This window comes from Amia ocellicauda, chromosome 7 (genome assembly GCF_036373705.1).
Source record: "Amia ocellicauda isolate fAmiCal2 chromosome 7, fAmiCal2.hap1, whole genome shotgun sequence".
In the NCBI taxonomy this organism is placed as follows: Eukaryota; Metazoa; Chordata; class Actinopteri; order Amiiformes; family Amiidae; genus Amia; species Amia ocellicauda.
The window spans coordinates 32,599,207-32,627,109 of NC_089856.1; the positions used below are offsets into that span (position 1 = coordinate 32,599,207).

General features: G+C 38.5%; 3 protein-coding genes and 1 long non-coding RNA gene across 7 annotated transcripts in view; 1 reads left to right on the forward strand and 3 right to left on the reverse strand.

Annotated features, from left to right (window-relative positions):
- psmd1 (proteasome 26S subunit, non-ATPase 1) overlaps positions 1-11,757 on the reverse strand; it is a 50,182-nt gene extending 38,425 nt beyond the window's left edge. Inside the window, exons 1-16 of the mRNA XM_066709240.1 lie at positions 11,583-11,757; positions 10,684-10,727; positions 10,431-10,504; positions 10,005-10,174; positions 9,125-9,330; positions 8,762-8,905; positions 8,260-8,486; positions 7,818-7,878; positions 7,496-7,624; positions 7,141-7,229; positions 6,926-7,004; positions 6,374-6,547; positions 6,139-6,250; positions 5,727-5,923; positions 5,281-5,376; positions 4,823-4,887 (exon numbers count right to left, since the gene is read on the reverse strand). Coding sequence (XP_066565337.1) covers positions 4,823-4,887; positions 5,281-5,376; positions 5,727-5,923; positions 6,139-6,250; positions 6,374-6,547; positions 6,926-7,004; positions 7,141-7,229; positions 7,496-7,624; positions 7,818-7,878; positions 8,260-8,486; positions 8,762-8,905; positions 9,125-9,330; positions 10,005-10,174; positions 10,431-10,504; positions 10,684-10,727; positions 11,583-11,598 — 1,883 coding nt within the window. The 5' untranslated portion in view covers positions 11,599-11,757. The remainder of the gene's footprint in view (positions 1-4,822; positions 4,888-5,280; positions 5,377-5,726; positions 5,924-6,138; positions 6,251-6,373; positions 6,548-6,925; positions 7,005-7,140; positions 7,230-7,495; positions 7,625-7,817; positions 7,879-8,259; positions 8,487-8,761; positions 8,906-9,124; positions 9,331-10,004; positions 10,175-10,430; positions 10,505-10,683; positions 10,728-11,582) is intronic.
- Positions 11,758-12,574: 817 nt separating this feature from the next.
- On the reverse strand, positions 12,575-16,196 carry LOC136753274 (uncharacterized protein C2orf72). Of its 2 annotated transcripts, none has more exons than XM_066709243.1 (3): positions 15,143-16,196; positions 14,426-14,536; positions 12,575-13,929 (listed from the first exon to the last, which is right to left on the reverse strand). In XM_066709243.1, exons 1-3 carry the CDS (start codon positions 15,954-15,956, stop codon positions 13,925-13,927), a joined length of 930 nt encoding a protein of 309 aa, XP_066565340.1. In that variant the 5' UTR covers positions 15,957-16,196; the 3' UTR covers positions 12,575-13,924. The 2 variants fall into 2 exon arrangements, with proteins under 2 accessions (XP_066565340.1, XP_066565339.1); XM_066709242.1 differs by having other exon boundaries at positions 12,575-13,994; positions 15,143-16,193.
- Positions 16,197-17,206: 1,010 nt separating this feature from the next.
- On the reverse strand, positions 17,207-21,731 carry LOC136754085 (uncharacterized). The gene is made up of 3 exons (XR_010817529.1): positions 19,603-21,731; positions 19,232-19,317; positions 17,207-17,970 (listed from the first exon to the last, which is right to left on the reverse strand). It is a non-coding gene; the product is annotated as an uncharacterized LOC136754085 (long non-coding RNA).
- Positions 21,732-24,665: 2,934 nt separating this feature from the next.
- Positions 24,666-27,321, forward strand: mul3 (mitochondrial E3 ubiquitin protein ligase 3). 3 transcript variants are annotated; one of them, XM_066709246.1, is made up of 5 exons: positions 24,666-24,706; positions 25,233-25,356; positions 25,740-25,827; positions 26,186-26,306; positions 26,461-27,321. In XM_066709246.1, exons 1-5 carry the CDS (start codon positions 24,675-24,677, stop codon positions 26,945-26,947), a joined length of 852 nt encoding a protein of 283 aa, XP_066565343.1. In that variant the 5' UTR covers positions 24,666-24,674; the 3' UTR covers positions 26,948-27,321. The 3 variants fall into 3 exon arrangements, with proteins under 3 accessions (XP_066565343.1, XP_066565344.1, XP_066565342.1); XM_066709247.1 differs by having other exon boundaries at positions 24,689-24,815; XM_066709245.1 differs by lacking the exon at positions 24,666-24,706 and adding an exon at positions 24,958-25,102.
- Positions 27,322-27,903: the final 582 nt, after the last annotated feature.

The window sequence follows — 27,903 nt, forward strand, 5'->3', positions numbered from 1 at the left end:
ACAGTTATAATAAACAGTGGTTCTATTAAACTGGATTCTATGCTTTTTCATAAATTTTAATTAGTTTAAAAGTTTTAATTAGAGCAAAATCTAAAACACATGTAGGATCAAACTAGTAAATGTGATGTACTGGCAGATTTGGGATTATTTATTTTAATCCAGACTTTGCAAGCTCAGGGGGGCTTTTTTTCCCCCCAAAGTGTAGTAGTAATGAAAAGTCAAAGAATTTGAAAAGGAGATCGATTATCACATCTAGTCTCACTATTATTACTTTGAATCTTCATTAAAGCTCCTGTGGGGCAAACTAACAGTGAAGGATGCAGACTTTGTCAGCACATCCAGATGTGAAACACAATACTGAACAGGATTTCCGATTCAATAACAGCCTTGACAAACAGTATAATCATTCAAAAGGTGCATGAATGTTGAAAGATAATGCTGAGTGTGCAGTAGTGTGTTCAGCTCCCGTCTCTTATTATTATTATTATTATTATGATAGATGTAATCTGCTCATTCTCCAGTCAATGAAAGGTTCATTATAACCAAGAGAAATACGTGCCATTGCGATATCTTATTAAGAATCTTAAGGGTTCATTCATCAAACCATATGTGGGTGACACCAGACCCATAAAAGCAGCAATAATTTCATCCCGTGTTGTCTTTTATTAGAGTATTTCTATATAAAATTCTAGTACTTTTAAAATGTGAATAATGTCTGCACAAAGTCATAGATAATTACCTCAAAAGAGCCAATCACAAACAAAAATCAATGAAGAAAACCTGGGTAATTTGTCAATGTCTATTACTCCCCAGGAACAGAATAAGGGCTACAAGGAGAGGGGACCAGTCAACCCATCTTATTAGGGGAGGGTGGGTTGGGGTTAAAGGGGTTATTGGGGGGTAGGGAGGGGTAAAGAAACGTATTTTCATTTATTTATTTACTTATTGATTTTTTTTTTACCAACTGTTAAAGTGATGTAATAAACAAAGATCTTTAACTCCATGCCCAAAATTTTCTATTTATTGCTTTATTGAAATCTGGTAGGCAAATTAAACCTGTCCAAAGGCCCCTAATGAGAAGGAATATCTAGTATCACTGTTAGGGTGAGGGGGAATGACAGAAGCTGTCCGCACTCCGCCCTTCAATTTTCTTCCCCTCCAGAAACAAACCCCACCTTGGCAGTTCTCACAAGCAGGGCTCGGATACCATATGTTAGTTGAGGGGGAGGTTTCTGAACTCTTGCAGTTCAGGAGGCTCTCTAAACACAGGCATGATTTAGAGCAGGTTTATCTCACAGTCCATTGATCATATGAATATCGCATAGCCTTTTTTGGGCTTAAAAAGTCCCCCAGTTCTTCCACTTGGCCCGGCACATTGTTTAATATTACTGTACTGCTGATGGGTACATGTACATAGAAAGATGAAGGATGGGCTTTTATAAACAGATAAAAGAGGAGTGCGTGACTCAGAGGTTAACCAGAAGCACAATGCATTTTGCTACTCCAACACTACTTTTTAGCACTTCCTTCAAGGCATGATAAGGGCTTGTAAGTGAATCCCATGTCTCCAGTTTAATCTGACTCCAGGATTACACACATGATAGGATTTATTTTCATGTGTGGTCTATTGCCACAAGACTAGCCTACAAAGTGCTCTTGATACAGTAAACTGTTACTGTGCAGCTGTTCTAAGTCTCCACCTCACCGTGATTAAATCTAAACAGTATATAAGAAATTTTATTATCCTTTTAGCGGCTCCTCAGTGCATTAAACCATCTTACTTCTATCCCATAATTTGTTTTAATCAATTACCCTGCACCATACTTGGAAAATGTTTAAATACACTATGTAAGGCAAGAAATAAAAGAAAAATGCTGCCGAGATCAAAAGTATGCAAATTTGTCCTGCATTTTTCACCCTGTATGGTTTCAACTAGTAAATGTAGTCACTCAAAGCTGGGATTAAACAGACAATTCTGTTTAGTCAATCACCATTGATAGACATAGTCAAATCGAGTCCCGTTTAAAAAGTGCTTCTTCTGAAGAGATAGGAGTTTTGGAAGAGTCATTAAGAATGAGATTGAGATTAAAAAGCTTATATTAACAGTCAGAATATGGTTCATGTTTTCTGTACTGTGGCTGTATACAAAATTATTATTCAGACTACCAGTGTTGTATAAGCTTCAAATAATGCAGTTAGTGGGTGTTTAAACAGTAGAAGAGTTTTCCAGTGATGGCCTTTGTTGTGATGCTCATGCACGATCTGTGCAGGTAACATTGGTTTGTTGATTATTAAAATTTCCTTCAAAATAAAAACTGTCAGTGGCATCTATTAACCTGCCCCATTTGATATCACCACTGTAAAAATATAATTACTTTATTAAAACAGTGCTGATTTTTTGGTTTCTACGTCAGTTAACCCAGAAACTATACAAATAATGAAAATCATATGAAAATACAGAGAATCTGTAGTCTTAAATGAGGAGTAAGTTTCCACGACTATTCAATTAAAACTAAGCTAATGGAGCTTGAAATTTCAGTAACAAACACCAAAGACACTTAAGTGTGCATTTCACCTGTAAGATGTAACAACCTAGGGTTATATAAGACTTCATGAAATCACAGCCTTGCATTCTATCTGTACTGCAGACGAATAGAACGAATTAAATTGCACATAAACCAATAAATCGAAGAGACCCCACTTAAAAACCTAATAAAATTAATTTAACAAGGTAGGGTCACTTAAAATAATGTTTACATAAAAATGTCTACACAGACCTCCACAATGGTCAAGGACTACCATAGCTTTGTTTATATTATGTAATAGACAGTTATTTTAACACTAATAACTCCTTAAAGCAACAACAACATGCCCCATATAAAATAAAGCACTGCAGGAGAGCAAAGAAAAGTTGAAAACTAGTATACAAGAAGGTTCTGTTGTATTAATAGATCTTCAAGAGAATCACAAATGTTGAAAGCACAACTGTTTTAAATGTATGGACTAGACCAGAGGCTCTCAAATTGTGGTCTTTAGGCTACCTCTTGTGAGAGTGAGATTTCATAAAGTGAGATTTATGAAAGCAGGAATGGTCTAAAAGTAACATTTTGACTAATTTTGCTACAGCTATATTCCCCAAGTAATGTTAGGCTTTGAGATTCAAGTTAATTAAGATATGTAGATTCAGATTTCAGTGTTGTCTGAAGCTGGGGTTCTGGCTACTATTAGGGCTAATATTGGGGAAGGCATCGTACTGGTGTTATACTACAGTGTATAGCGTTAAGACTTTTGTATGGCACTGCAATACAGCATTATAGTCCAGAAGATTACTTCGTTGGTAGGGTAATTAACTGTTATTCTTGTATAAGCTGTGGAGTTAAAATTTTGCAGTAAATTGTTTTTATAATAATAATAATAAAGGATGACATCGTTGCCTAACGTTTCAGATTACTAGTTGGTCAATTTGTAGAATATCTTTTTGAAAATGTAGCCTATATAACAGTGGTAGTGACCAAGTTAAGCCGAGTTAATAAGGGAATTCTACTGGAATGTTGTATACAGGTACCATATACTAAGACATCAGTGTCTGACATATTTCTGAGAAAGTACGGCTTTGTGCTTTTCCACTGAAGCAATTGCAAATCAGGTTGTTATCGCCACACTGAAAATAATTTATACAAGCGGTCTGCATTTCATACATGCAGAAATGCTTTTATGTTTAATCTCGTAGAAGAGGGCAGTGAACAAAAATTGAATACAGAAAATGTTAGCAAATGGCCAGATTTTTGTATGGTAGACATCTGTATTAAATCGTTATCCACCCAAAACAACACTATTGGGAAAAATGTCATCTCAATGTATTACTGCATAAGCCTTGTAACAAAGTGCAAAAATATAAAATACCTTTCTGAAACAGTGTACTTGCTCCATCAGTACTGTAATGAAAACTAATCTTTAAATCTTGGCTTACAGCATACATTAATAGCAATATAAAGCCTGTAACAGGATAGAGTTAATCTCACTTGATTCCAGAGGATTCCTTTTACAACACCTTGCAGTAATATTAATAACAGTGTTTCCCACAGCCCACCTGGCCAAAAATCAGTGCCACCTGGGAAAAAAAAAAAAGTGTGAACCCCCTCCTCTTCTTTCTTTGAAGTACATGCACACATGCTCCAGCTCCAGCTCCAGCCCCCACCCCCACCCCCTCCACACACACACAAGGCTAAACCCCCTCTGCAAGGAACCATACCCCCCTGCTAGATAATCCACGATCACCCCCCCAAACAGACTGCCTTACCTATGCACATTTCTGTGGGAAACCCTGAATAAGCATGTCAAGAGATGGAGAACCTTCTATGGTAATTTCCTAACTAAGCACTTTGGTTTACCCAACCAGCTTACATCAAATGAAAGTCCCATGTACCCATTTGAAAAATCTCGGTAAATCAGACAAAGGAAACAGGTTTACAGCAGCAAAAGGTGGGTATAACCACTGGCAATCAGCAATGGAAAATGCATTTCCATAAATCACAAGCCTGAGAGGAAGTGATCAATTCTGCCGTTTGTTTTGGGTGTTAAAATGAAGGCGAGAACATAAACCGCTAGTGGAATCTATGCGCAGAAATGCTGTCAAAACCTATTTGGAAAATATTCCAAAACTATGGGAGGAATTTTCCTTTTGTGTATACACATATGGGCCAATTAATCAAAGCTGGCACTAGAGTAGTCTGGGAGTAATCTTCACTATGTGTACTCAGCAGAGACACCCAATGGGCATGATGGGAATGACAGTAAGAGGCACAGTAGATCTGGACCGTACCTGAACATTATGAACCCAATGGACTCCACCGCTGCCCTTCTGACATCATCGTTCACATCACTGACCTGCCAGAATGAATTCGAAAGGATCTGTTAAGCCATGTATGTCTGAATAGGCACAGAAATAAAATTAAACTGCGGCACTTCCAAGAACCCAGCACATTTTCAGTATCTGTAGACATCCCACTTTCTATCCTACTTGCAAATACTGCCATCTGCTGGTTGAACACAGAATATTAGTAGTCTGTATGACAGTGAAGATGAACAAAAGGAGTCATTGACATTGATTTGATTGAATGATACCACTTTGTAATTAGTTCTAACTGTGTAGTATCAATCTGGCTTAAATGTAACCACAACAAATTAGTGAAATCTAGTAATAAAATTACATCTAAAATACAGCTAGCAATTAAAATTCAAGTTTAATGCCTGAATTAAAAAGCAAAGTCCCAGACTCACAGCTACGTGGAGCAGGCGCCTGATGGCCTTGTTGTTTCCAGAGCCGCAGTAAGCCATGCCAACTGTGTACATTCCCGAACGGCGCAGAATAGGGTCCTGGAAAAAAGCAACAACATGTCCATGCATCTGCTTTCTGTACGATCATTCTTATTGTGTGTCCGGACAACCAAGAATTTCAGCTCAAAACAAGTGTGGAGAGTCTCATAGCAATGCTCTGAATTTTACTACTTATTGTTAGTAGTTGTACAAGAACTTGACAGCTACCAAAAACAACCATGTGTTAAAAAAGTATACAACAGGGTTGCTTCCTATCTAAGGAATCATGAGTATATTAACTACAAATCTCCGTGCTTGTGTGTATACAATACAGTCGAGTCTGATTTGTGGGGCTGCTGATGTGAGCATCCCAATGCAGGAGTGCAGCGGTGACCAGAGCCAGGGCATACCTTATCCCTGCAGAGGCTCTCAATCAGCGTGTCCGCCTCTTCCATCCTGCCGTACATCACCATGGCGATGCCCACAGCCAGTCCCCGTAGGATCTTCTCGTGCTGCGTCTCCTGGGCATATCCCACCATGTCCTCGATGGCCTGGGCCGACTTGGAGCCCAGCATCACTAGCCCAAGGGCCAGGCCGGCTGCCTCCCCTGCACAGCACAACAGGGCCAGAGAGGAGTCAGGGAATGCATCAATATCAAACAGTTCCACATGGTCAATTTCATTGTGCCTTTCATACATATGGCTTTGCTCATCCAATATCAACATTTCACTAAAGGGATTAACTTTTAAAATACAAGTATCCCAGCAAAGACCTGAACAACCATTGTTGTTGTTTTTTTCCATTTCATTTTGCACTGTATACCTGTAACTGCGTCGTCTTGGTATAGGTTTGACTTAAGCAGGTCATAGACATCCTGCCGGGCAGTGCCTAGGGCTGCCAAACCCAGACCCAGGCAGCCCCCATGACGAACAATCTGCAGGGAGGAAAAAGTTGCCAGTCAGCTTCAATCACAACTAAAAAGCATACCACATTGCCACACTTTCCTTTCCATCTTCTGACTCTCAGATAGCGAGAGGTTCTCAGCCTTGCCACTTACATCATTGCTGGCATTCTTGAGCTGACTGAGCAGGTAGTCGATGATGTCGCCCCCGTGGTTGGCATGGATCAGCCCCAGAGCATACAGACCACCTCCCTCCTGATAAGCCGAGCCAGGGGAAGTGTCCTTGGGCAGATATGTGGCCATCAACTGCAGCGCCTCCTTCTCATGCCCCTGAGAATACACAGCACACTGCTCAGAACACTGCTAACTCACAGCTCACTCTACAACACACTGGCAAAATCCACATACGATAAAAAGACATTCAGGACTACATTTATCATTAATATTCACACATGTACTCTTGTACATCCCCCTATTTGTGCCCTGTAGAATACCACTTGTACCATACTCCCACATCTGCAGGTCTGTAATATGCGTGTCCTTGTGCCACGTCTAGTGTGATCTTGTGAATGGCCGAGTTGTTGCGTTTACTTTTATATTAACAGGCTTTACAAGGAGGGTTCGAGTGATTGTTAAAAAATAACAATAATATATATTTTTATCTGGTATGACTGTTGCAAGAAAGTTGTTGGCCAATTCATTACTTGCCTTGTGAATGACTCCCAGACTGGCTGTAGCTGTGAATTTGGCCCAGTTTGTAGCTCTGGCTAGCCACTCCAGGTTCTCCCTGTTCAAGCAAGAGAGAAACGCATTAATTTATTTACACACACACACCGACTACGGCATATCTTTGTACAGGAAAATAAACAGACTAAAATGTTTTGAGATTCTAATAAGATCAGTGCTTTTAGCAGGAAGTATACCTGAGGAACTGGTCACTGGTGGTCCCTGTATGCATGAAGGAGTTGGCTATAACCGTTGCTGTATGGCACACCGAATTTCGCACTGCATCCTGTTTTAAACATTAAAAGAACAATACATTAAGGGACAGTTTCTTCTGAACATCAGCAAGTGCAGAACCTGCGCACCCATTTACAAACACAAAAACTTCACTTTGACAGGGAATACAAGTCAACAATACTATTTGTTTGTATTAATAAAATAAAAAGACATAGTATTTTTTTATTTCATTAACAAATAAAAAGATGCACATGCAAGATTTATCAAAAATGGGAGTCTCCAAAGGTCCAATAATTCTTATACCAAAGTATTTCATACCTTTGTGTTTTTCAGAATCATCAGGTCTGTGTTGTTGTTTCTGATCAGGAACTGGAGGTGGAGCTCAATGGCCATTTCTCCACTAAGTATTTTAATCATCTTTGAGTTCTGGTCTTTTGGTTCTTCTTTCTATAATAAACAGACAGAAAAGAGAATGCTTTTATGCCAACTGCTTAGTAGTATGGCAGTATTTCATTGATACAATTGTGGATCAACATTTATACACTTTACAGAATTTCATCTGGGCAAACGGTTTGCCATCGCTAAACTAAAATAAACTGTACCCACCCGCCACAAGAAACTGTGATGACATTATACTCACCAATTCAGCTGGCTTTCCTGCAGGAGAGCTACCAGCTTTGTCATCTGTTTCCATGGCATCACTAGAACAGATGCATGAAAATAACTTATTTTAGAAGAACTTAATGGAAATGTATTTTGTGAATAGTAAAAATAAATAGGTTTAAATATTTAACTAGATGTTCAATTATTATATCAAGAATTTAAAATAATGCCTGGAAGCATAAGGAGTCTTCCACCAGGGTTATTCCATTGAAGAAGAATATATATACATTGTAATATTTGAGGTACGCATTAATTGTTTATAGCTACCCGGAAGGACACGGAAGAATCACAATTTCAAGGACAGTGTGAATTTGACTGCTTCCTGTGAATTTAATTATTTTTCCGGGCCCCCAGTTCTAGCACCTTCCAGATTCTCACACTGCCTGGTTACCCCAGCATGCCCCCTGCCCTGTACACACCTGTCCTTGTCTGCAGTTGGCACGGTACCAGTGTTGGTGGAGCCAGGTACAGCTGGGATGGGCGTGCCCACAGTGCGCAGGTTCTGAATGACAGATGAGAGGAACTGCTGGCTCGCACTTTCATACAAATCGAAGCAGATCTGATAAGCCATAAGCAGGTTGTCCTCCTTCACCAACTTTTCCAGAATATCGCTCACTGCCTGGGGGTCATCCAGGAAGATCAGACACTGCCAGGAGGGAGAGAAGACGAGAGAGTCAGCACCCAAGACCAGGACTTTCCATATCACTACTCTTAATAATTTAAGGAAACCAATCAGTATCGGCTTATGTATGATTAGTAACCTTCCAAAGTCTGGACAAGCATAATGGACCAAGTATTTCCATATGATGTTTTAGGGCTTATACCAGTATTAAAAATTGTCCTAAATGGTAAATATGCACATAGTTCAATGACATGATTTCCACTTTCTACTGTACCCTGAAGCAGAAGGAGAAGCAGTACCTGGCAGACATTGATGAAGTCTGGTTTCTCCAAGTTCATGTACAGCTTGACCAGCACTCTTAGCACCTCATTGCGAAACTGCTTGTTCTGCATCAGGGACATGCACACCTTCAGACTGTAGGCCAGCAAGCCACTAACATCATTCTGCAGAGGGAGAAAATGGGGGGGGATAAGCAAAAATTAGGAATAGTAAAAAAATTGAAAAGATCTTATTTAAACTTCGCTTGTTTTGAGACATTGTATGACCGCTTGAAAGGAAGTCTTATTTTTGCATAACACCACAAACTCTTTAAATAATTAGGATTGTTCATTTTGGTTCATGTACTCATAACTGACACACAATAAAAATAATGAAGTGCTTACTGATTCCAAGATGGTCTTCTCAAAGATGTCCAGGCGGCGTGTCTCCAGGGCAATACCAATGGCCTGCTTGTACTTGTGATCTCCAAGGCAACGCAGGAACATCTTGTTGACAATGCCCTCCAGCCGTGGGTCGATGCTCTTCCTCTCATTCTCAGGGAGCTCTGCATTCTCCACACGCTGCTTTGTGTAATGATCAATGCATTTCGCTGCAAGAACACAACAGGGAACTGGTCAAAACAGCACTTTCCAGCACAGAACAGTGTCATCTGGCAAAACTTGAGGTTTGGAAATGTCCTTATTTGTACAAAAACATGGGATAACATACTATTTCCTTTTCTTTCAAAACCATACCTTGACATGTGTTAATACACAGTGTATGGCCAGTAGAAGACAAATATTTTTAAATATGATTAAGTAGATATATTCACAGAAACTGTTGGAAGGGTTACTTTATATTCTGACACGACAAGTCATGTTAAAATAAGAGTCTGTACCTCCATGTGACAAAAACAGGATCTTCGACAGCCTCTATTTATGCCTGCCTACACTACAGTGAAGAACCCTGTGCTCTTTAGAAAGGTATAAATATAAATATTGCAAAATACTACAAATAGAGCAGCACACATTCTTGCATTTTCCTTACTCATGTCTTGTGCCATTTCCAGTCATTGTTAAATAACCTACTTTTTTTTTAAGTATCAATAATCAAAAAAATCATCTGACTTGAGTACCCTTAACAGAACATACTAATTAATGTTATAATCTGAATATGTAATGGGAATACCTGTATTCTGTTACTCTCCAACACTGTATGCATGTTATATAACATGTACACATAAGCAGACACACATTTAGTTAATATGTCATGATTTCAACTCACCAATGATGGTCTCCACATACTCAGAGTCATCACTGACATTAAACAGGTCCCCAGCTCCTAAAGCATAGTTCAGAGACTCCTCAAAAGCACCCAGATGATAGAAGACCTTGGAGGCCACCAGTGCAGCAAACTCTCTGCTACGAAATGTCTCATCTTCATAGAGAACCTCACTACAACAGAACAGACATTTATCAGGCTTTTTGGAGGGAACATCAGACTAACAAAGATAATGTTAGCAGACAAATCACCTGTCCTTTTTGAGAGCAAGTTGCATACATCTTTAGGAAATATAAAACAGAACATTAAAGACATAAACAAATTCCACTGAAAGGTTATCCAGTTTCCAGGTGGCTTATGAAAAGGAAAAGTTAGATCAGTGACTATCTCATTTATTATTGTCCGATGAGATCATAGTAAGTTTCTTACATTTTATCCACAGACTCCGATATCTCAGCCCAGAAATCGTTGACAATGGAGTTTAACTTGTGCAGAGCGAACTCCTACAATGAAATAGACAGTAGACAACAGAGATAAAAACACAGGATTATTGTTTATACTAAGAAAAAAACCTGCTGTATAGTTTACACTGTATCATCATACTATTACTAGCACACTATAGCACATGTATAGTATTATCATTATCTTAATACAAAACAAATATTTCTACTGTCAGGTTTACCTTGAGCTGAGGCTCCTCTTCATCCAAAAGAGAGATTATTCCCGCTGTAAAATAAAAATAAACATTATACAATTCAATTATGTTATGTAGACAATACAGCTATCACAATGTAATTTGTTAGAAATTATATTTACATAACCTTTTAAAACTGCAGGATTTTTGTATACATCACTATTTGCTTATAACATAAGATTTTGGGCGGATGGCAAAATAGATGGTAACAATGAAGCACACATATGCCTTCATAAATGTATAGCCTAATTGTATCGGAGTCTATATCGTCCTACGCTGTTTGTGTATATATGTATGTATGTATGTATGTATGTATGAAACCGTCGTAAACATGGTATACGGTGGGGGACTATACAGGCTCTTGTTTACATTCTTGTACACAAGCTAATAAGAGGCCATTATTTAGCCTATGACATCGTAGTAACGTTGGCACAGTTGCATCGTTACTCATTTTACTGCAGTAAGTAAATATTAATCCGATGGATAAGTAATTATTTAAATCTCATATGAATGTGTAACACGTTGAAATAAATAAATTAGTAAAAACCATGTGTTAACTTAAGGTGTTCATCTGTACTTCCGACGTACAAAATCTAAAAATCATGAATTACAGCAGCAGATTTTCCACAATCATACCAAGTTAGTACTTCCTTTGTTTTGACGTATGTGGCTAATGTTGACATCAATTAGTTAACTAAAAACAAATATTAAGTGTACAGAAACAAACATCGCATGTTGTAATGCGTTTTATAGATGGGTGTTTAATTTAAACACCAAATGTCTATACACGGCTGTCCTGTGGATTCTCCTGTAATGTGACTCAGCTAAATCAGCCGGGTCTCCGTCACTTGGAACATAACACATCAAAACGGTATTTCTTTCCTTACCTGCTGAAGTTATCATGTTTGCTCGGGATCCTGTCTCGCTTCCCCGGTCTCCAGGAATCAAAATATGTTCGGAAGCAAAGAAAACAAAAAACTGTTTTCGAAACCAATAGCCCACCTCCCGGTAACTACTGGGCGACACTTTATCCTGCAAATTTTTAATTCACAAAGAAAGTCCCTAGGCAAGTTGGGTCCTTTCAACGACGGTGACTGTCCTTTTTAGTGCCTGAACGCGTTATTACACGTTTTGTTTGAAATAATGTATATTTACATTAAAATATACAGGCTTAACAAAATCTATATATATATCTATATATAGGTCTATACGAAAAATCTATTCTTAACTAATTTATATTAAAGTTAACTCATCTTTTTTCTATGGCTTACTTTGCAACCTCTACAAAATGTCGCCAAACAGCCTAGCCAATGAAATGTCTTTTCTGGCGTTAATAATTTCTGAACAGCTCCCTCTGGTGACTGGAGGATGTTCTGAGCGAATAAAATGAACTGTGGGTGCCTTGCTCTCACAAAAAGATTTGAAGTATACAGCTGTGCGCATTTTGTAGGTTATTTGTAATCGCCGACATTGTAATAATTCCTATAAAATGTGTAAGATTGAATCCTATGAGTTGTATAGTCAAGATACATATTTTTCCACTTTGGAAACAAAACAACTAATTCAAGTGGATCTTACATAAGCGCAATTGTAACTGCCTATTGCAAGACCATTATTATTATTATTATTGTTGTTGTTATTATTTGGTGTCCTGGTGTTGTTGAAACTCTTCTCACTTCAGATTACTTCAGAAATGTACAGAAATACAATGTGAATGTAATGTGTAAAGTTGGGGAAACATTTTATTTCTGCTGTAGGAAGTTTTGAGAGATTCCAATTCTGGCTGAAAACAGTGATAAGGCAGACTGGAAAAATAAAAACTAGCAATAAAAACATAATTTGAGCTTGATATGACAAACACAGACATACACAGAACAGCTTTAATTTAGAAATTTAATCAAATTAAATAAGACAAATAGCAGCATTTTGTAACACATATTAAAACAGTTTTACACAGATTAAAAAATATTAAAGTAGACTAAACTATTTGATAACCAAAACTGCTATTTTGTAAGATTAGCACATGAATAAAATAATGTGTAACATAGCAGTAATTCTATGAATTAGAAAACATTATACACAAGATTAATTCAAAATGTTGTCACTTCAAAAGAGTAGATTTGCACTTTCAATGTTTTGGTTTTTCATCATTGCTTTCCATCATGCTTACTAGCTGATCACTGATTTGGGGCTTAAGCTTCAATGTTTATAGCAATTTATAGTTAGCAATACAACAATTATGTAAAAGGTGTAAGTATAAAACAACTTTCTTTAAAAATAGAAGCAATACATCCAATGATATAAAAAAAATAATAATAAAAAAAATAATCCTGAACATTATGTACCAATACACTGATCTGACTAAAGATCTGGATTATTACTTACTAGCAGAAATCATTGTAAACTCTCTTAGAGTTGAATCAATCTTCCACAACTCTGAACATCACCAGAAAGACACTGACAGTTGTTACATAGTTACATTTTTCTTCTAATCGGATATGTTCAGATACCAGAAGCACTATAAATAAATTACACCTCAACAGTAAATTAGATGCAATTATAATTGGTTATCACTGCAAAGCAATAATTTAACAAATAAGATTAGAAAACTTGAAACTTCTGCCAAATGAAGGAATTACAGGCTAGCAGATTGGATCTAAGCTTTGATTTAATCCAGATCTAGATTTCTCTACCGGAAGTTTGTCAGCATATTTGTATATAGTTCTCAACCTCTGGCACATGTTATAATATCAACATGGCATCATATAAGTTCATAGTGGATTCATAATACTGTATATTGATACTGAGACAGATTACAGAGGGATACAGTAAGGTGCATCTATTGCAGATATATGCTTGTGAAGGGGCTCTGAGATTTTGGAAATTTTAGACGTTTTCCAGTACTTAAAGTATCTCCTTTTAAAGTCCTCAGTGCGCACAGGCCTGTGTGATCACAGAAGAAGGGTCAGGATAAGTTACTATTTGAGATACTGGAGCAGTTCTTTAGTCTTTGTTACTGTACGTAACAGGGTCTCTTTCACCAGCTCGGCATTTCACTAGTATTCAAATATGTTCAATTGTGCAAATTATTAAATCACAGGTTCCAGTCACGTCACATTTAATTAGGGTCTGGAAGTATCCTTGTACATGCTGGATCCTGAAGGGTGCTGGCATTAGTGGTTGCCTAGGAGATGTTTAAGTCTGGCTCTCATGTCTGTTGGCTCTGCATTCAACCTGTTGGAGATCAGAGATGGAGACGGTCTTCAGTGGGATTCCTTCTTCCTTACTTTGGGGTTTATCTAAAGGAAAGCCCATGAGAAAAATCATATATACATCATTCAAGTCAACTCCCATCTATGTCACAGGTCAAAGAATAATAATAATAATAATAATATTATTTATTAGCAGAATAATACAACTTCCTGAACATTACATTACTTGCACCTTGTCTCCCCATAATAGACTTGTCCATGGCATTAAAATGTAATAATAACAGATAAACATACTGAAAGGGTTTTTCCACACACAACAGTAAAATACAATGTGTGTTCAGGAATGACAAGCACTCAGATAGGAATTATTTGATGCACTTTTGTATTATTACATGTACACAAGGGAATTGCACAAGAGTAGGAATACACAGTGATTTAAACTAAACTACGTTTAAGAAGAATAGTATACATCATACAAAGCAATAACTTCATCCTTAATGGTGCACTGGAATTAGTACCTTGGCGTCTGTTTACTGAGGTGCTGTGGTCACATCTCCTTTGATTTGTTCTGCACCAGGGGAAACACTGCAATACTCCAGGGAGGGCAGTCTCATCTCCTTTGTCGTCATCTACAAGGGGAATGTGTAAAATATTGCTGTGTGTAGAAGCAGATCTGTATGTTTTCCCTGTCCCCCTTCATATGAAAAGTGTCACTTATATCTGCAATACTGGGCAGTTCACAGTCACTTGTGAGAAGTTAAAAGATGTGGAAAAACATCACTTTTTAACACACTTCCCTGGGTTTAAGAGTAACTTCAATTATTTTATAAAAATGCATCTACATTATTTTGCCCCAGATCAATAGATCAATACTTTGACATAATTTGAGAATGGTGGTGAAATAACAGAGAAGCCTAAATAAATCTATATGATTAAAGGTATTTAATTGAATACCATGCTATGAATATCCTTTGCACAAAATCCATCATTTATATATTAAAAAATATATTTTGCTCTTATCTATATTGTAAACGAATAGGTGCAAAGTTACCAGCAGGCCACTGTAATATACTAACGGCCATATCAAATGATTACTGTTAAACAGATTAGTCTAAATTATAATACCCTTCATCTGTAACACTAATGTCATGCTGAATACTGTCTCCTCCCCATGATACACTACTAACCTGGGTGAGAAGGAGTTAACTATAATGCAAGTGTATTAAATATCTGACCTGTACAAAGGGAGGCTTGCAGAGCCTTGCACAGATTTCTCTTGATCTCCAGCGTCCCGTCTGTGTTGTTGGGTATGAAGGGGCCGACCCACACCGACTCCCGAGGCTGCTTTCTGAACACCGACCGCAACATGTGATCCAGATCCCGGACGGATTGGTGGGTCTCTCCGCTCTCGGCACTGGCGTGGAGCAGCCCGAGCACCGCCGGCCGCTCACCAGCTCCCCGGCTGCGACCTCGGACGTCCTTCAGGATCTCTTTCAGGCGCATTTTGTTCCCCTTGCTATTCACAAACTCGTGTCTGAATAGAAATACTATGAGCGCAAAGTTTATGGGCCGCTCTCCCGCAGGACACGTCTTGCTGGTTGCCGGGTGCTCCCTTCTCCCTTGTGGAGGCCGGTCATCCAATTCCCCCGGCCTCCCAGCTGGAGATGGTTCGGCCTTTGGCTTTGGGGTCCACGGTGTGTGGGGTGCACGGTTACCCGCACAGTGGCTGCCTGGCTCGTTTTCGTCTCCACTTTTCCTTTCGTCGCTCCGGCTTGGAAAACTAGCCGTGCCGTTGTGGTGAGTCGAGGCGTTTGCATCTCCAGCGCCCTGCGTCGCACTGCTGCTACTGCTGGGTGTATCCACGCAAGCGGCATGAAACACGTCCTTTAAAAACTCTGTAAACACGCAGGGCTGTTTGCCGCTTTCGCCCTCATACGCGTCGGTCACCAGGAAAATGCGCTCTTTACCCCCGATCTCGGCCAAAACTCGCAGGAACTCTGCCTCTTCCAGCGGCTGTGGGTCTCCAGGTGAATCCTTCTGATCTGCCATCTCTGATTTCAAATACTCACCGAGCAAAACGCCCAGCAGAAAATGTATTTGACCGGTTATTTAGTATGTAGCCGACATCCTGCTTACACTGTAAACTCAGTCATCTGAAATGAATGACCAGCAGCACCCGGGGGGACCAGCTGTGCCGGGGCGCTGATAGATCAGTAATTGGCCACAATGTGGAGGCGGGCAGACACGTCCGCAGTTGAAGAGCCAGTATTTAAACACAGGCTGGCCATTAAAAAAGTGTCAGATGTGTTTTTTTTTTTTTTTTTTTTCTTGTTCTGTTTGTTTGTTGTAAAAGAAGTGCTCTGTGCATAAGCTAAAACGCTACAATACGTTAGGGACGTTAGCTGCCACTTATTTGTTTATGCACTGTATGAAAAAAACATTTTAGGCTGTCTCCAATTATTCATAGTTTTAGACAAATTGTTCTCATGCATCCCCCCCCCCCCCCCCACACCCCTTTTTTATTCTTCACGTGATTGTGAAAAAATGTAGGTATATGAAAATGTTAAAATCGGTTTAGTTGAAGTGGGTGGATGTTCTGGTACTTGCAGACAGTATGAATGATCATTGTTCTGTGGGGATTGGGTATGAACCTCTGTTGTCTGGGACTATCTGTAACAATAATAGTTGTATGTTGTCATTTACATGATCAATAAACTGTTTAATGTAGATCAATAATTAATTAAGCATCCATGCCAGTCTTTGATTAAGTGTAACAGAATGCTAAACATTCAATGTGTTTAAGCAAGACATTAAAATGCAAACAAGGTCAATGGGGCCTTGAGGTGTGGTGTGCTCTACAGGTAGATACAATGGAAAAAGAGAGGTTGAGTGAATTGGAGGCTAGATCCTGACATTCAAGTGATCTATATAGTACTGTGTGGTATCTCGATGTGATATTCCATGATTGAGTAAGCTGATAACCAATGGGTGGACTTGGTGGTGACCATGGTGTATCTGGATGGTGACTGGTAACCTGAGGTTAAATGTATAGAAATACACAGTATAATTTGGCATAACTTCAATAACTAACACTAGTTATCAGAGCTGGTGAGTGGGTCAGAAAGGGGGGATAACTGTACTGCGAGGGGGACAAACTGTTACACAAAACCATGACAATTGAAAGTTGTTAATAAGTATAACCATTGCAAGTGATGCATGTGTAAATAATTAATAGGTATTTCTAGAGACCCCTCCCCTCCCACAAACACACACACATACACACACAATGGAACATTGAGGTATTTGTTCACAAGTAAAATGTGAATCAGATATCAAACTACAACCAATTGAAATTATACTTTCTGTAGTTTTCTTAGTTTCTCTCAGCTGTTTTAATATTAATTTAAAAATATACTTTATATTTGCCTTCAAATTTGTACTGGAATTAATTTTAAGGTTTTCTTGCAGTTAGATTCCCCAGCTAACTTTGACTTCCATTAGCATTAAGATTGCATTTGTGTTAGTCGAGATGGGTTAAGTTGCAGATTGGCTGTGATTAATATCAATAAGGTTGACATGTACAAGTTGTGATTCTATTTACAGTATATCCCAGCACCACTGGATTACATCAAAACAATAATTGATTGAGGACAAATGCAATTTAATTTCTCAAACACCTATGAATTAAACTAGTGATTAGCTTATGCACAGCCTCCTGCCCAGGTCTTGCCTTCAGTTAGACTCATCATCTATCAACAGCTTAAATGGTAGGATAGGAATATAGAAAAAGGACAAAGAGCAAATCATCTAATAGAACAACATGTTTATAATGTAGTGATTTAAGCAAATCTCGAAACTTTACTAGACAGTTTATAAATGGTGTTTTCCTGACTGAACTGTTTAGCAATTAGATTAAATTAAACAAAGAAACACACACTTAAGTGTTAATGGTTTTGAAGTGAAGAACCGCTTAGTGGGGAGGTCTGACTCAGTTGTCCAGTTCTTTCCCTGCCAGCCATCTCACAGAAATGCTTTTATCTATCCCAGGAAACTGAAGTATCATCTTTAGAAGAAAATGGAAGAAGAAAGCAGATGTTATTGTTGTTAGTTTTGACACAGATACTTGTCACTCAAATGACACTGGAAACCAAAAGGAACAATTGTAAAATACATTCAGCTGAAGTAACACTGACAAAATTGACGTTGTCTTACTAACAAGAAAACAAACTACATTAATCATGATTGTGACACCACCTTTCATTAATTTCTAACCATTGTTTTCAGTACAGCAACATGTATATTTGTTTCGGGGTAATTTGTGTGTGTGTTTGTGATAGTGGCAAAACCCCCAGCCTTTGCTTCTCTGAGATAAATTTGGTTAGTTTTTTTTTTCTGAGGGAGCTCATGCCATGTCAATTTAATCTGCTTGTCACCTGCTGTCCTTGTTGCCAAAATGCAGCTCGTCATTCTCTAGACCAACTGACAAAAACAACTGATCTACAATTTTAATAAGAACATTTTGTATATATATATCAGCATTTCGGCATCTATTAAGCCAGCAAATAATTACCTCTTGATTATATGTAAACATTCTTCCATTCATATGTCCCGTACTGTGATGTGAAGCAAGCGGCAGTAGTCTGTACTTTTACTGATATGTTGGTCTGGAGTTGTAAATGATTAATTGAGTGCAAAGATAAATCAGAGAAATCCTCAACAGAAAAAAACATCAATGTAAACAGTAAAGATCTGAAGCAAGGTTGAACTTTGCCACAATGATGATATCAAGGCTGGACTGTCAGTGTATAATTATTCCTCATAATATGACTGCAAAGCAACAAACAACAACTGTATAACTCACATCATCAATTCTATTATTTCCCAACACATTGAGCACAAATAATAGATTCCAGGTTACAATTAAAATACATAGTATGTTATTATTGTGTATTATTATTATTTATTTATTAGCAGACACCCTTAAAAAAGGGGGAATTACAAAATATATGTATGTATATACGTATTTATGTATCTTCTTGGCAGATGCTTTCAGGGCGATTTACAGTTTACACAAGCATTACAAAAGTGCACTAGTATCAACACAAAATACAAATGCATTATGCACTGTAAAAACAAAAACAAAACAAAAAACTGTAATTGCAGTTACATATTTTTGGACTGCTTTTGCTTGTGGCAAATTAAGGTTACATTTTAGGGGATCAAAAAATATGCTGTTGCCCTCTGTGCAGTACAGCAGAGTACAATAAAGTGGGCTGTAATCCAGATAAAAAGGAAAAACATTTAAAATTGACTAAGTTACTGACCTGTGTTATGAAGGCAACTACTGTGTCGTAGTATTTGAAATCTCTCGTGCCACGAAGTGATACCTGAAGAATTGCTCGAACATTCTCTACCAAAACATAAAGTAAAAATCAATCAGTCAATCAATCAAAGTTTGATTTAAAACTCACACTGTCACCTCAGATTCTTTTTTATGTTATTTTAAAAGACAGTTAGCCATATGCATTATTGGCTAAATAACATAACGCTTTCAATTAATTAGCATAAAAACTATTATTTAATACTGCTAATTTGTTACAACAGATGTATGTATTTCCCACATATAACAAACAAACAAACAAACAAACAAATAAATAAATAAATAAATAAATAAATAAATAAATAAATATCCTACTTGCAGTTGAGTCCTTTATTATTGGTTGGGGAAAGTGTGATGTTGTACTCAAATCATCCAGGGTGCTTTGAGTAGATAAGCTTTCATTTATATTTTTGATCCCAGCTTCTGAAATGTAGTGCAGAAGTGATGGATCTGTAACTGGAAGACTATTTGTGTTGTATGGAACAGTTCTGGCTGCTGCTGGTGTTACTGTGGACAGCAGCTCTGTGTTAATTGTCTCTGATGTTCTTGACTCTGCCCCTGTGAATGGTACATTTGAAGCTTCAGAAAATGACAAGGAAACTGATGTTTCTGCCTGAGCAGTACTGGGCGACAGCTGAGATGATGCGGATATTCCGTTGTCACCTGTTTCTGATGTAGAGAAGGAAAGAAATATGTTTTCTGTGATAGCTGCTCCTGTCTGTCTAGGAGCTGAAGTGAATTGTGGGTCAGGGCCTCCATTATCTCTCATTTTAGCTGCCAAGGTAGACCAAAGATTGGATGATGTTTTTATGTTCTCAGAATTAGATAGTGGTGCGGAAAGGGATACATGTGTGGTATTGGCAACCGGCAAACCTAGAATATCTGCTTCTGCTGTTGACTGAAATGCAGTTACAGCCTTAAATGAGTTCTTTGAACCATCTGTATTGACTACTGTTGTCCTTGATGTTGTAATATTTAAAACAGGGGGCAGCAGGGTGGTTTGCAGTTGGCCTGCAGTTTCTGTATGGTATTGTGTCATAGTTCTCTCTGAAGTCAAAGAAGGTGACACGTTGGTCACTTCATTTTCCAAACTTGTAACTGCTGGTCCTAATGCAGTCGTCCTAGTCGTGGAATATGTCAATGGGATCATTTCTGTTCTAGAGGCTAACAATGTGGACAAGGATGTTGATGTTTGATTCATTGTTGCATCGCCAACAGAAAACAAGTCAGAAGGAGCACCATTTTCTGACAAGATGGAGGGAGTGAAAGCGTTCCCAGGCGTGAAACTGTCTAACACATTCCCAGTGTGTATTGTTGTCCTGGCAGTTGACAGTAGTGAATGTGTTCTTGCAAGGACTGTGGTCCCTGAAAAGCTTAACAGCTCCTTAAGAGTAGTTTTATCTTTAGCAGTGTCTGAGGTCAACAGCGCAAGTTGTGTCATGGTCCTTGGAGCTACAGATGGCCCAGACTCTGATGTGGATGATAGCCCTGGATGAACTGTTTTTAATTCACCAGTGGGTGGCTCAGCTGATGTTGTTTTCTCTGAAACTGTAAAATCATCGCTCCCCAGCATATTGGAACCAGTGGTCTTCATGCTACCTCCATTAGAGATTAAAGGTAGAATCCATGTAGATCCATTTGCATTTTCAGTGTCTGGAGAATACTGCATTTCTGATGTAATGTTTTCTTGGTCATTTTCTACTGATGTGGAAGGAAGAAGTGAGGAGAAGGTCGGCTGCTCTGTTGTAGTCTCATGGGCAGGATCTGATTTCAGAGTGGCTGTGTCAGAGGAATCGGTCCCCGCCATGCCTTGTGTCCTTGATTGTGACACAGAGAAAGGTAGAGACCAGCTCTTTGTTCCATCCGGGTTATTGTCTGTTTTCTCCGAGGTAGATGTAAATGGTGAGAAGGGGAATGACGATGAGAACTGTCCCCTTGTGGGTAAAGTGTGGTATTGCTGGGCATATGAGGTGAAATCTCCAGATGAAGTCTGTGAAGTTACAGTCAGACTTTTAGTATTAGCATCAGAGGCTGTAGATTCTGATTGTATAGGTGACGCCGCCTCAGACGTCATCGGGTCTGCGAGAAAATCCATTAGGCGAGAGACTGGCTTTGTGGAAGCCGACTGTTGCTCTTCAGAATTCCCCCAGGGGTTAATGGTGTCTGTGGAATCCCAACGTGGAGCTGCAGAAGACATTGCAGCAGAAGCAGGTATTGAGGAGGTCTGTGGAATTTCTGTTCCACCGTCTTGGGGTGTTCCTAAAATTATTGGTAGCTGAAGAGAAATCCCTTGTGAGATCGCAGGGTCAGGTGTAGATGGCGTTGCTGAGCCAGGACTGAAAACATTATTAGCTGTAGGCCATTCCTGATCATCACTAGTTGGGAATGAATCACTGGGTGGTGCATAACCAACAGCATTCATGTTAGAAAGTATCTGAATTAGAATGTCTAATTCATCAAGCGTAACAGTTTCTTCTATTGCAGCCACAGTGGTTAAATCTGGAATATAACATTCTTCATTATACAGATTGCCATAGAAAAAGGACAGAATAGTTGATTTCATCTTTTTATCTCTCCCTTTCTTAAATTGTGGAGAGGGTTGTCAGACAATTTCTTGCTAAGATATATTTCAATAGAATAAAAATCCTAGTAATAACTCTGGGTGATGTGTACTAGCAACAAAACATAAATCAGTCACTGTTTTTACTTTTTCCTATGTACTTTTACTAGTGGTAATGTCTGCAACTGTTAATTTAACTTCCTCCTAATCCTGTTACTAAGAAAACCTAATAATAAACAGAACACACACACACACACATATATATACACTCACCTAAAGGATTATTAGGAACACCATACTAATACTGTGTTTGACCCCCTTTCGCCTTCAGAACTGCCTTAATTCTACGTGGCATTGATTCAACAAGGTGCTGAAAGCATTCTTTAGAAATGTTGGCCCATATTGATAGGATAGCATCTTGCAGTTGATGGAGATTTGTGGGATGCACATCCAGGGCACGAAGCTCCCGTTCCACCACATCCCAAAGATGCTCTATTGGGTTGAGATCTGGTGACTGTGGGGGCCAGTTTAGTACAGTGAACTCATTGTCATGTTCAAGAAACCAATTTGAAATGATTCCACCTTTGTGACATGGTGCATTATCCTGCTGGAAGTAGCCATCAGAGGATGGGTACATGGTGGTCATAAAGGGATGGACATGGTCAGAAACAATGCTCAGGTAGGCCGTGGCATTTAAACGATGCCCAATTGGCACTAAGGGGCCTAAAGTGTGCCAAGAAAACATCCCCCACACCATTACACCACCACCAGCAGCCTGCACAGTGGTAACAAGGCATGATGGATCCATGTTCTCATTCTGTTTACGCCAAATTCTGACTCTACCATCTGAATGTCTCAACAGAAATCGAGACTCATCAGACCAGGCAACATTTTTCCAGTCTTCAACTGTCCAATTTTGGTGAGCTTGTGCAAATTGTAGCCTCTTTTTCCTATTTGTAGTGGAGATGAGTGGTACCCGGTGGGGTCTTCTGCTGTTGTAGCCCATCCGCCTCAAGGTTGTACGTGTTGTGGCTTCACAAATGCTTTGCTGCATACCTCGGTTGTAACGAGTGGTTATTTCAGTCAAAGTTGCTCTTCTATCAGCTTGAATCAGTCGGCCCATTCTCCTCTGACCTCTAGCATCAACAAGGCATTTTCGCCCACAGGACTGCCGCATACTGGATGTTTTTCCCTTTTCACACCATTCTTTGTAAACCCTAGAAATGGTTGTGCGTGAAAATCCCAGTAACTGAGCAGATTGTGAAATACTCAGACCGGCCCGTCTGGCACCAACAACCATGCCACGCTCAAAATTGCTTAAATCACCTTTCTTTCCCATTCAGACATTCAGTTTGGAGTTCAGGAGATTGTCTTGACCAGGACCACACCCCTAAATGCATTGAAGCAACTGCCATGTGATTGGTTGGTTAGATAATTGCATTAATGAGAAATTGAACAGGTGTTCCTAATAATCCTTTAGGTGAGTGTATATATATATATATAGTAGTGTTTTTGCTAGTTAGCTATGTGTAGAAGGCTACAGAATTAGAAAAGCTATAGATAGCTATCTCTCTATACACACACAAAAAGTCAATACATACACTAACCTACAATTAAATCAGGCAGAAAACATTCTATCCTCATGACTAAAAAATCATTTTCCACCAGCATTTAATACGATGCCATGTCTTAAAGTCAGCAGATCTATGTAGGTAAAAGTAGTCTGTTTGCTTACCTGAGACCGGACCCTTGCATTTGACCAGGCTAAGGGGCAGAGTAATGCTGTTGATTATTAGCAGTGAAAGTGAAACTCTGTAAATCATAATTATTTTTATTTTATTGCTTTAAAAGGTCCAGAATATTGTATGCTCCGGTGACTGAAGAAACGTGCCTTCTGTTCTTCTTACTCCAATTCTATTCCAGGAATCATGTAGCTCTTTCTTTGTCTACAGTTTACGAACAGGAACTATACTGTTTGCTCAGTTACTGAAGCTGAACATTCAGTGAGATTAATTTTCACAAGCGGGAAGTTAATTACAGTTCGTATTCTAAATCAGGGATTCCAAACCCTGGTACTGGAGGACTCCCTACCCTGTTGGTTTCTGTTCCAGCCAAGCTCTCAATTACTTAATTGAAGTATCAATCTGCTTAGATTTTACTTTTGAAATTGTGTAATGAAAGAGTTGGTTCTTTAATACGGTCTTTATACTAGTCTTTACTTAATGTAAACCTCCTACTGTTTAAAACAATGTAAAAGCTCTGATTTAGTAAATTATTCATTCAATTAAGTAATTGAGAGCTCATTTGGAACAAAAAACAGCAGGGTAGGGGGTCCTCCAGGACTGGGGGTTGGGACCCACTGTTGTAAATCATAGATAATGTTTACATACAGAGCACTGTTAAGTAAAGAAAGCATGACTGAAAGAGGGATTTTGGTATTCTCTTATAGACACATTTTCATTTAATACAACACATGACTAAGCTATGTTAGGCCTAAGTAAAAAAGCAACAGAAAGTATTATGTATTTCATTTAAACTTCATATTTGATTATCAATGTGCATAGCCAAGCAACTGATTTTCCCAAAATATTTTAAAACCATGGTAATAACTGACCCCAAAAAGACTCAAAGCGTTAATAGTAAATAATAGGTTAATAGTGAATACATAATTAAAAAGCTTTATAATCTGAACAGTTTCTCATTCTCATACACGACAGAAAGAGAAACATTTAAGCGGGACACAATAACCTTCAGTAGAAAATACATTGACATTTGCTGCCCTCCAGTGGCGAGATCTTAAAATACACCATTACAAACATACCCCACCATGCAATGCAACTCACGGGTCAACCTTGCAATGTAAGAGGAAGCGAAACGTACACGTACTGCCTGACTTTTACTTTCACATACAAGTTTGGACGGACTGATATGTTTGTTTATCATTCAATATAAATCGTTAAATACTCTTGTAAGTTAAAATGCCGTATTTCATTCGTACGTTACTGTTGAACACGTGGTGAAAAGTACTGTTTTCTTAACATATATAACTGCACTGGTGTGTAGGGGTCGGATAAGATCATTGCATTTCAAGATAGTTCTTACTGAACAATCATGAGATACTGATTTCAATAAGAATAAGAATGAATTGGAAACATGTTTTGGAAACGAGTAGATTCTGTAAAAACCACCTGGTGTCAATCCAGGGTAGGGTATGTATACAATCTGTTGCGTTGTTTGTAGCTCATCATATTATGCGTAAGTAGTATCTAATATTTCTTGTTATAATAACATTATTTATTTACAAGTATGCATCGTTCGTATTGCAGATCTTTTGAGAATATCATACACAAATATTTTAAAAAGGTACTTTTCTTTCCTTCCCCAGTAACACAATGAGTGATATTCCCATCAGTTCGCTGACTTTAATCTGTGTGGGATCCAGCTTCGCCTTCTCTGGGCTGTTTTATCATTTATGCAAACAAAAGAGACAAGAAATCCAAAAGCTTAAGGTAAAATAGGAGGGGTATTCATACGTCAGTATTATGAAAGTATTCCTCCTGAAGTTTTCTTTTTTCTTTTGAAGAAGTATGTAATATCCTTACCTTACTGGATGTCAGATTTATGATGAATGATGTATTACAATTACTTATTTTAAATCCTGCATTTAAAAGCAGAAATCAGCACTCAAAATGCACGTAGAAACATTCCCACATTTCAATATTAATACTGTACTTCATATTTGCAATCTTATAAGGGCTGAAACAATGTAACATCCTCAATCTCACAATTCTTATTTGTGTTTATCTCTGAGTTATTTCCCAGTTGTATACATAAATTAATGACCATTAACATATCCTGTTTCTTTTCTTATTTTATTTATTATATACACAAGGAAATACCGAAGTTTCAGCCTAATGAAGAGTTATTAAAGATTCTTAAAGCATCACCCCACAAACGTCTCCAGTATGTTGCAATTGAAGGTACACGTTTCTAATGGTGTAAAGTTAAAATATGAACTGTAGTCTGAGAACAAGGTTTCAACTGATGCTTTGTTTATTGTTAGTGTTTATTATAACGCTTTTTATTCCAGCATTTGTTTGTCTTTAGTTCTCTAAAGTTAGCTGGGAGATGGGGATTCTTTATGTTCAGTGTATTGAATTATGAAGAAAACCTATTTAATTACTGAGTTCTGTGTTGACTGGGTAATGTAAGGTCTGAATTGCAGACTTTCATGAGTAAACAATGAAGTAAATAAATATATACTGAATATATATATATATATATATATAAAGTGATGTGTAGTGGCAGTATGTGATGTCCACGCTGTTTGTGTTCCAGGACAAATTGAGCCAGATGGTGAGCCGCTATTCAGCCAGTATGTCCCAAGATGCTTTGGGGTGATTCAGAGAGTCATCGTTCAGGAGCACTGGAAAGTGTGGAACTCCATCACAAAGACATGGTCAGTATTTAATTACATAACCACCCCCAACACACACATCCTTCAGTCTACTGTTTACTGTTTAATTATTTACAATTTCTTTAACAAGTTAGATTTTTGCAAAGAGGTCCTTGCTGTGTTTTAATTTGCTCAATTTGTATCGACAAAATATTAGGGCGCACACCAAGAAGAACAACAAGCAGTCAACGAACACAGTACCGTTCAGCCTGGTGTCCTTCGGCAGTGGGGTGTCGGTGAAGGTGCAGTCTCCGCTGGAGGCCTCGGGCCTTTATCTGGAGCAAGTTTACCGGCGCCTGCGTACAGCCAAGGAGGGATTCATGGGCTTTGTGGCTCAGGAAATAACCCAGGAGAAGCCAAAAGTCCTAGAGGAATGTGAGGAGCTGCTGCGAGTGGGGGCCACATTGACAGGGTTTGGAGAGCTGGTCCTTGAGCGAGGCCGTGTCCTGAAGCTGCTTCCCCCTCGGGATGGCCGGGAGTACATCCTCGTGGCCACTGACTACAAGAGCTTCCTGCAGCGGCACGAGGATTCGGTGACAATGTGGAAACTGCTGACCGCTGTTTTTGGGATTGCAGGAACTGCTCTCCTGGCTTGGGCTATTTACAAAGCATACTGTAGACAGAATGTAAAGCGGGATAAGTAGGTATCCATTGATGTTATGATAAATGGCAGTAAAAATACAAAAAAGTACATGGTATTAACATTAATTGTGGGTCCTTTGATGACTGATTTTAGTGAAATAGTTTGGACCACTGCTCTTACACGCTGCATAACCACTGCTGTATTTGGAAAATAATGCATTCTGAGTTCTTTAGACAGGCTGTTGAAAAGAATGGATGAATACACGTTAATAGAGCTCAGTATTTTTTTCTCTTTGTAACTATCAGCACATAGAGACCAGACAGCAGAAAATAATGTGTGGGCCTATAATATGCCCCTTATATGATTTGCTCTTTAATGGCATGCTGTGATCTGCAATTTCAACACACCCTGAATTAAAACATTCCTTCACTTTCATTTATTTAAGACATGTTCTGTTTTAATTCAGTGCCTTGCCACTGCTCTCTCACCGGAAACAAAATAATCAAGTTCAAGATACATTATTAAAAATAGTCAGAATTACCCAACATGTTCTCCTTACTCTATTAGGAAAAGCAAATATGAAGCACATATTGCACTTAATATCTGTGATGCTTTGATGTACTGAATACATTGTACCCTAAACATGTTCCCTAGTTAAACAATAACTACATGTAAATTTAACTGACCAAATACTGTTGTAAGGAAGAACAGAGCTATTGTTTCAAACCAATATTTATTCAGCTTTCAACATTTAAAGCTTGTGCTGCTACACAGTGCAGTGTTTAGTGAAAAGACTGAGAGCTGAATCCTTTGTGTGTACCATGGAGATTTGAAGCATCAGTTTGTTTTTGTCTCATCAAAAGCATCTTGCTTGTTTGTCTTCAAATACAGTCCATTGGCAAGTGATACAACGGAAGATATTTCCCATGTATGACAGAAATAAGTCTTTTTATTTAATTATTGAATTACCCATTATTATACTACCCTTAATTGTTGCTTTTGAAATACCTGTAATGT